Genomic DNA, 10,150 nt, shown 5'->3' on the forward strand with positions numbered 1-10,150 from the left:
TGGAAGAGCAGGCAATGCTCTTAACCTCTGAGCCATCTCTCCAGCCCCCGAAAATAAAACTTTTAATACTTTTATAATATCATTCTTCAATCTTATGAAATGAGCATATACGTGAATCACATTTTGTTAGGCTATTTTGAAAATTGCTGTTGGAATTGCTGACAAGTTTTGTAAAAAAAAATTCTGATAAATTTTGGCTTCAGATTAAGAAACAAATTCCAAATTTAATATTGTCCTAATCATATCTTTTCTATTTTTATTGTACATTTGTGTAAAATGACATATTCAGAGTTAATTATTATGGAATAAAATACTCACTAACCCTGAAAAATATTGAGTATTTTCCAAGTCTTACAGCACCAAATATTCACTTAAGAATTAATTCTTTTTTTTTCTTTTTACTTTTTTGATTTTTATTGAGCTCTACATTTTTCTCTGCTCTCCCACCCTCTTTTCTTTTCCCCCCTTCAACCCTCTCCCAAGGTTCTCAATCTCCCAATTTACTCAGGAGATCTTGTCTTTTTCTACTTCCCATGTAGATTAGATCTATGTAAGTCTCTCTTAGGGTTCTTTATGAAAAACCAAACAAGCATGTTGAGCTTATCATATGCAAAGATGCTTTCATCTTTGATACACAGTGAACTCATATATATAGTTTTTGAAATAAATTACTTTATGGTTTACTCATCAGTAAAACTTTAATTTTTGTATTCATTGTTATGCCTATAAGCACAGCATCACATTAAAATTTCTCAAGTTAAATGAAGTTTCAAGTAGAAAACTTGAAGATGTTCTCTTCTAGGTCAGTGCAAGAGAGCACTGGAAGTGGCCATCATTACGCTTTCTTTGCTGAACTTAGATTCTTTGGTTATATATGAGGTTGTATGGAATACTATGCTAGGTCTATTCTTGCTTCATGGACAGATAACTGAAACTTCTGATGACTGACGATTGCACAACACATATAAAACCCAGTATCTGTTTAGTTGAAAACATACAAGCTCCCATCCCATCTTAGGAGGTAGAAAAATCTGGTAACTAATTCCAGCTTATAACTCCTTTTTTTTTTTTCAGAAAGGCTGAAATGTAGACATAGGTAAAAGTCTAGATAAGACAAATTTGCTATGCTAACTTCAAGGTCTCAGGAAAGACACTCTTTAGCATTGAAACACAAGAGAAAATGCTCTGTAGAAGGATTCTAACTTTCCCAAACTGGTGACTAGGAGTTAATCCTATTGTCCTCCTTGCTAATGGAAAATGCTGTGGGAGTCTTGGCATACCAAGTCAATTAGTGTCCTCAGGACTCTGCCCTAAGGATTTCGTGCCACAATCACCACAATTAGAAATAACTATCATGATAATTACAGAGATATACAAGTAGACAAGGCACTGAGAATACATGTCCACAGAGTCATGAATAATGTTATTCCTATAACATACTCTCCCTCTGTAAGTTCAGGGAACATCAAGGAAGAGGAGGATAGAAATAATATTAAGAGGCAGAGAGCTGGGAGGATTAAGATACAGCTGCCTTCTGAACATGACAGAACCTTATTGCTCATGTGTGTGTGGTAACTGTGATGCCCTCCTACAATCTGTGCAAGATAAAGTTGATCAACATGCTAGCGTGCAGGAGGAGGGGCTCATGTACTTCCACATGTAGGTGAGGAGTTATTAACAGGTGATGGCTTCTACACATGAGATAGTCAGTTTTCCTTAGGGGTGTGGCCCCCAGTGCTCCATTGTGTAGCCTCATACCTGTGTACATACAGGTTTCACTAATTAGACTTAAAAGTGTTTGGGAACTACCAGATTCCTATTTCTAATACCCCCTGTACCACTCTGTCCTCTAAGAAGCTAAATCTGTGATTCTCCAACTATCACACTCCATGTTGATTTCATGACCCCCTTCAAGACACCATAACCTCTCTCCAAGATAAAGAGTGACAAATCTCAGTGGGTGAAGACGTGCCTTGTTGGCCCAACAAAGCTAAAAGGAAATTAGGGTATAGCAGCCAGGGTCACTGTGAAGGTTAATTTAATTGTCATCACAATCTAGGATCACCTGATAAGATAGTATCAGTGCAAGATTGTCTAAATCAGGTTGGCCTACAGGAATGTCTGTGGAAGACTATAAGACCCAGCTGAAAAGTTGGTAGTTTCCTGGGTTTGGGTTCTAGAGTGTATAAAAAAGGAGCTGAGCTTAGGAAGTATGCAACCATTTATAGGTTAGTAGTCACATTAGGTATGTTTTCAAGGTCCAACAAAGATATTTTTTAGACAGACAGGTTATCTTCAAACATTTCAGAGATCTACAGAATATGGCATTTAAGATGTTTTAATAACCTAGGTTCTTGTTTTTTATGATAATGAGACATGTCTGCTCCTGGAAGCACCAATCTACTCCAGAGGAGATAATGGGAATAGAAGAAACTCCACATGGAGATTACTTTCTTTGTGGCGAAAGTAAGTCACTGGATAGGAAAATGCCCCTGCCTCAACTGCTGGCAGTGTGCTGTTCTAGTTAGGAAAGCAGGACATAAAATATTCTTCTTCATAGACTATTTCATTTCATTCTTGTCTTGACTGTGGATACAATGGGCTTAAATTCCTGCTGGTTAGACCTCCCTTCTATGTCACCTGGAACTGTGAAGCCAAACAAACCCTCTTTTCCTTCGAACAAGCAGCCAACCAAACAAACAAGTACAGACAGATGGCAAACAAAAACATCAATGAAGCTGAAAGGGGATATGGAAAGATCTGGGGGGATTTAAAGGGGAAAATGCAGGTGAATATGATCAAATTGCATTGTGCACACACATAAAATTATCAAAAAAATATGTAGATTATATTAAAATAGTTTACATGTATAAAATCTACTTGTTATTGGAAAAAAGAATATAAATACCTTGATAATACTTTGGATGGTAAAATGTCTTGAAGGTGCCAAGTAAATACTAAAATGAATATATAAACATGTATTTCTGGACAATCAGGATTTAAAAATAGGCAAGGCTATAAACTGAAAATACAAATAACTTTATGATGTTTAAACTACAACCTTTAAATAAATATTTTTATAAATAGTTTGAAAACTGACAAAAAGGAAACCTGGTTTATGTGTAATGATTTAATATAAAACTTAGAGTGAAAATATTTCAGATAGTTGTTTAATAAAGAAGTCACAAAATATATGTAAAATATTGTGAGCTGGGAATGGAAATACCTCCTAAGTTATTTTGAGCTCAACGTGATTTAAAACAGAACATAGCAAGCTAGTGGTGCATTTTGAATGAGAAATGCCCTCTGTGGTTCCCTTGTTTAAACACTTTATCTCTAGCTGATCGTGTTGCTTGGGGGAATTGCAGAACAATTCTCCACAAAGGGGTGGAGCCTTGTTAGGGGAGTAGGTCACTGGGGGTGAGCCTTGAGGTCCTGCAGTTTGGCTCCACTTTTCCATCACTCTGTGCTCTGACTGTGTGTGAGAGGTGCTTAGTCACCTGACCTGTCCTGCCATCATGTTTCTGTTGGCCATGATGGACTGTAGCTCCTTTTAAACTGTGAGCCAAGGGGAATCCTCCTTTTGTCAAGTAGGTTTGTTAGGCCTTGGTCACAGCAAAGAGACAAATGACTATTATGCACAGAAGGAAAGAGACATCTCGGCCAGTCTCTTGCTCACAAAGGGAATCACCATGATGGTGTAACCATGAACCCAACAGTTAGAAAGTAGGCTTATGAAATTTGGCATCTGATCTTATAGCTAATTTTATTATGAAGAGAGGAAGGGGGTATATTCTCTGATAGATGAAGTTATGAAAAGCCCAGGAAACATATTTCATACTAAAATATCAAAAACATTCCCTCGTATATGTAGATAGAGAACAACATTTTATATCATTCTACTCTACTGATGATCTTAGTTAATTAAATAAAGCAATAAATAAAATGAAAGAACAATACTGGAAACAAGACAAAAAGAAACTTACATTACGTTTTGAAATTTAAGTAGATGCCCACTAAAGCCTAAAGGGAATGGAAGAGCACACCAATTGGTTCTGCACTGCCAAATTACCAGCCATGAAAACATACACACAAATAATTTTATATGTCTCATTAGGCTATGTTTAAAAATAAATGTGGATATACATAATATATATCTATACATATATGCATGAAATAACTTTGAAATAAAATAAAAGGATATAATTTAAAGGAAAGGGTGGAGAAACATATGGGCTTCTCTTCATGGGCAGGTTTGGAGGAAAGAAGAGAAGGGAGAAATGTTTTAATTCTATAATCTGTAAAATAAAATAAAAAATAAACCTAAATACAGGATTTCTTCAGAATAAAAGTACTATTATTTTTGTACTTGAATATTAAAAGCTTGGAAAATATAATTTATAAGGTAATTTATATTATTAAAAAATGTCAAATACTTAAGATTGAATCTAATATAGGACATGTAGTTTCTATACACAAAATATAAAATTGCTGAGAAAATACATAGAAGCACCTGTTCTTGTATTGGAATATCTGATCTAAATATGATATTTCTTCATATTTACATATATTCTTAATAAAATTATACACTTCAAATATAGATATAAATCATAAGATGTTTCTGGGATTTATAAAGACATAAAGAATTAGGATAAGGATATAGGAAAACCAAGAATGTACGGAGAGGTCATTACCTGAAATAAAGAGTGTATGATGAAGGTGAGCCTTTGTCCCCTTAACACGCAGTCAGCAAGGAGGCTTAGCACTGGGCTTAGTTCTTCTTAAAATTTTTAAGGTTTTTAATTGAAATAGAATTAGCTCTCTTTCTTTCCTTCAGGCCTTCTGAAACACCCGATCTTAAACCTTCCCCATGCCCTTACCACTCCCAGGTTGATAGTCTTTTCTTTGATTATATTTGTTACACAAACATACATGCACACACACACACATACACACACACAATACATGTGTATCTACAGTATATATAAACATTACTTACTGAGTCTGTTTTGTTGTGTGTATCTTTATTCTTTATCACATCGTAAGGACCAAAAATTTTTTTTATAAGATTTTATCTTCTAGATATGATGTGAAACTACATCATGAAATAACAAAAATATGTCTGCTCAAAAAAAGACCTAAATAGTGACCAACATCAATTGACATGCCAGTGTGGATGGAGGAGATCTCATAAGACCCTATCCTTAGATGAAGAATGATAGGCAATTGATGACTTCTGAGTTAGGGAGAAATAGTCTTCCTCAAGGATGAGCATCCTAATTCTTATCCAATATCAAGTGGTCATCCTTAAAACACATAAAAATATACATATACATGATACTAAATGGACTGAAAAGATTGTATTTATATATATATAAATTTGTTTATATATGCTGAAATATACATACATACATACATACATACATACATACATCAGTAATAAAGAAAAAGGCAAAAAATCGTGAAAGAATGGGGCCATGGGAAGGGTTGGAGAAAGGAAGGAGCTAGAGAAGGAAAATGATGTAATTGTATTTTAATTAAAATAAAAATTTTAAAATATAATTTAAAAGTCAAAAGTAAGCATAAGGAACTCATTATCTTAAGCTTATTTGAAAAATTGAAAAGAAACGCTTGCATGCAAAGAAAGAACTATGGACCATAGATGGCAGTAGGGATGCATTCAAGGACTGCAGTTCTATGCTGTAACCAAGCGGATGGACAAATGCTGCATGCATCATGGCCCTTCTGGGGATCTAGCAGATTTTAAAAATAATCCCTAGTGTTCTTCCTCAGGAGAGATTAGAGTATTTATGAGATAGAATAATAACTAAAACCTCAAGTCTCCTAGAATCAGAATATCTGTAGCCAGTGCAATCTTAACTCTTCTCAGAAGATGTTTAAAGACGAAATAAATCAAGAGCTAAAACAGAAATTCAAGTAAAAATGAGGAGGCAAAGGCTAAGAAGAAAGGAAAACAAAATTACAAGCTCAAAAGACATAAATTTAGATACAGACCCATATAGAACTAGCCATAGAAAACAACAGAGATGATTAAATGAGCAGAGACAAAGAGGAAGGCACAGAAGTAGAAACAGAAAGAGAAGACGACTTCTAGAACAGCAGAAAGTTTAGTTAGGAAGAAATAAATGCAACTGTTAGCTGTTGGGGAATGAGCCAGTAGTGGCTTACTATAACATGCTGACGTCGCAGTTGTCTTATTCATAAACCTCAGGTAAGTTTTGATTTTCCATTACAAATAAATGGTGGATGGAATTTTGATGTTTTATATAGTAACATATACATCTAGAGACAATAGTCATTTTCAAGTGAATGTATAATTTAGTCAGTATTGTTCACTTGTGGACAGTTTTGGAATGAGGGACACATCATAATGTACCCCTCTATGTTTTCAGCAATTTTAGACAGACTTGCCATTGGAAAACAGTTTTGATTACTACGTTTTGATGACTGGAAGACTACAAAAATCATCTTGTCCTTAGTCGCTTTTCCTTAATTTATGTGATGAGGTTAATGTGTGATAGGAGTCTTTTCTCTTTGACTCTGTCATTAGCAGTGATCATTTCTTCCAGGGGTTTGCCATCATGTCTCAATATCAATGTAATTAAATTGTACCCAAACCCCAAAAGAACCAAGCAGTAACCAACAATTAGAATAAAATGAGTCTAGAAAGGACAGTGATAAAGAGATCAAAGCACCAATGAAGAGCATGACAGATTGATGGATAATAAATCAAAACTATACACACAGAGTGGAACACTATCAATACACATAGCCAAGGATATTAATAGGAATGAAACAAGTCAAAGGATTAAATTTGCCTATGAATAGAAATTTAATCACAGCATAAAAACTATAATAAATAATGTACATATTTGCAACAATTTGATGGGAGAATACCATACACACTTATATACTCAAAAGATGTCACCTATGGAAGGTTATAGGATAATTTTCTTGACTCATAATCATTTTTGTATACATACAGAAAATATTCATGTGCTTAATGCTTTAAACATGGTCCAGAAAAATGGAGAGTACAAAGAAGGATATTGCTGTCTGCTATATTCCTCAGTTCAGTATATGGACATCCTGAAGCTAAAAGTTTTCAAACATTGAAATTATTAAAAATGTGACTCAGAGCAGGAGCAAAACAATTACAAAACCATAATCCACCTTATTTTCAGAAACATTAGAAAATAAGATTTTTATTAGGGTTGAAAGACTGCATGAAATAATATAAATTTCCCCATTGTGTCTAAAACACTGGCGGTGTATGTGTGTGTGTGTGTCTGTGTATTTATTGTTGGGTTCTACATATGTTGATGCTGATGTCTAGATTGTGTTCAGGAGTTCAATTGTAAGACAGGGAATAAAATAAAACTTCCTGAGTGAGGAAAAGGATGAAGTCAGAGATTGCAGTAGACATTTTTTTTTTCTTTTATAGTTCTAGAACAGTAACTGTTCTTGGCAAGTGAGCAGATTGCTTTATTTGAGCCCACAGGCCCAGTTGAAAGTGAAATTTCACTACTCAGAGTTGAACTGGAGAAATAGGGCTGATTCTAACACAGAGGATGAGGGAAAACTTGACTTTGGAGAAACTAGAGAAATTTCAACAATGTGAGAGACTGGCTAAATCGTAGCTTCAATTCTCCTGGGAGGTGCAGGCTATATGACCCTAAGCCCTTTGTTGTCACATGATAGACTGTAGAGGAGAAATTAAAAATAAATATGAACTTTTAATGAAATACAATGAGATAAACATGAAACATAACTAGGATAATAAAGCACACTGACAGACAGTTGGAATTCCATTGCAGAATGCTAAGGCTTCATTTGGAACAGTTTCCCATTGGTTCAGGGCTGATTTACCAGAGACAGAGAGAGGCAGGATCTAGCAGGAGAAATGATGTGGAAGCTGAGCTGTTGGGTTCCTGTGTATTCATAGCAGGCACAAACACACCACTTAATATTTGTATTAATGGTCCTGTTATAACAAGATAGTGAGTCAAGAAATCCTAAGTGCTGGACAATGTAGCTCATGGTAGGCTGTTTTTTTTTTTTTTTTTTTTTTTTTTTTTTTTTTTTTTTCACATGCAGCCTTTTAGGTTTGATCTTTACAGACTCTGTCTCTCTACCTCTTTCTTTCTCTGTCTCACTGATTTCTCTTCTCTCTTCTCTTCTCTTCTCTTCTCTTCTCTTCTCTTCTCTTCTCTCTCTCTTTCTCTCTCTCTCTCTTTCTCTCTCTCTCTCTCTTTCTAACAGAAAAGTGATATGGTCTCTTTCACCTTTTTAAGGCATAAGAAACAATGGTGTTAAATACATGACTTTTATACTTTGTGAAAGAGCCAGAAAGCCAGCATTAGAAGGACTTACAGGTTTATGATATGATATAAAATAAAGATCAATTTGAAGATAACTGTGCTGAAGTCATGGGGTACTTCAGTTGCCTCTCCTGGTTGTAGACTAACAGCAATCACTGATTTAATCCAAAGTATTTCTAAGGAATTTATGAAAATCATTATGCTTTTACTCTGAATTTAACTAATTTCCATTTTTATAATATAGAATAAAATTTTCTTTTTGTATTTTTCTGTATCTCATATATACATATACACATATGTGTATAGTACATGTGTTTGTATATGTATATATATATAGGAAATGGAAATATATATGTATATATATATACATTTCCAATGTTATCAATGAAGATCTGTCAAGTTATTTTCAGAGGTGACTATATTTATGGGGCACACACTATTGATGTTTTATTACATAATATCCACATGCAATTTCTTTTTTCTTCCAAGGTGAACATAGAGGAAATATGCATTTTTTTTCTCGTGGCATTCTTTTACTGAGCACTAAAGAAGAATATGAGAAGACATTTGTCTTTCAAGCCTCTTGATGCTCACCATGCTTGCCTGGAATAGCAGTGATGTTACAGAGCCCATGTTTATCCTGAAGGGTTTTCCTGGACTGGAGTATGTCCACTCTTGGCTCTCAGTGCCTTTCTGCCTTGCATATTTGATAGCACTCATTGGTAATGTGACCATTCTTTCTGTTATCTGGGTAGAGCCCTCACTCCATCAGCCAATGTACTATTTCCTGTCCATCTTGGCTCTGACAGACCTAGGTATGTCCATGTCTACACTTCCCACAATGCTTACAGTGCTGTGGTTGGATGTTCGAGAGATCCACGCAAGTGCTTGCTATGCTCAGTTGTTCTTCATCCACACATTCACGTTTCTGGAGTCCTCCGTGCTTCTGGCTATGGCCTTTGACCGTTTTGTTGCCATCTGCCGTCCTTTACACTATTCTACCATCCTCACCAACAGTGCAATTGGCAAGATTGGTATGGCCTGCTTGTTACGAAGCATGGGAGTTGTTCTGCCCACACCGCTGTTACTAAGACGTTATCACTATTGCCACATCAATACCCTCTCCCATGCCTTCTGCTTGCACCAAGATGTTCTAAGGTTGTCCTGTACCAGTGCCAGGGTCAACAGCGTTTATGGACTTTGTGTAGTTATTGCTACACTAGGTGTGGATTCAGTCTTCATATTTATTTCTTATGCTCTTATTCTGAATGCAGTTCTGAGTATTGCATCCCGCGAAGAGCGACTAAAGGCGCTGAACACATGTGTTTCCCATATCTGTGTGGTGCTCATCTTCTTTGTACCAGTTATTGGGGTGTCAATGGTTCATCGCTTTGGAAAACATCTCTCTCCCATAGTCCACATTCTCATGGCTGACATCTACCTGCTTCTTCCCCCAGTGCTTAACCCCGTTGTCTACAGCGTGAGGACAAAACAGATTCGTCTAGGAATTCTCCGCAAGTTTAGGGTAAGAAGGTTTTAAGTAACCTGCAGCCTCTGATTTTGGCCCTGGGATTTATTAGGAAAGTGCTTGTTTTAGTACGTGAAAAAAATATGCTATAATTCTTGGATCACATCTGGCTAAAGTACTGATTAGTTTACCTCCTAAATATGCAGTCTCAATTAATTTGAAATCATTGCACCATTTTGGTTTATACAGGTAGAAAAGGTGGTGATTACTATGGACTTTTCTGTATCTAGATCATTATTATTATTATTAGATTTAATAATAGAAAACACATGTAATGGAA

General features: G+C 35.5%; 1 protein-coding gene across 1 annotated transcript; it reads left to right on the plus strand.

Moving 5' to 3' along the window:
- The first annotated feature begins 8,937 nt into the window (after window positions 1–8,937).
- LOC101981784 (olfactory receptor 51L1) lies at window positions 8,938–9,882 on the plus strand. Its single transcript, XM_005368848.1, has one exon. It carries the CDS (start codon window positions 8,938–8,940, stop codon window positions 9,880–9,882), a length of 945 nt encoding a protein of 314 aa, XP_005368905.1.
- The last annotated feature ends 268 nt before the right edge of the window (window positions 9,883–10,150 follow it).

The sequence above is a fragment of the Microtus ochrogaster genome, unplaced genomic scaffold (genome assembly GCF_000317375.1).
Source record: "Microtus ochrogaster isolate Prairie Vole_2 unplaced genomic scaffold, MicOch1.0 UNK41, whole genome shotgun sequence".
Taxonomy (NCBI): Eukaryota; Metazoa; Chordata; class Mammalia; order Rodentia; family Cricetidae; genus Microtus; species Microtus ochrogaster.

Coding starts and splice junctions, on each gene's coding strand:
- LOC101981784 (XM_005368848.1), top strand. CDS start 8,938: ATGCTTGCCTGGAATAGCAGTGATGTTACAGAGCCCATGTTTATCCTG.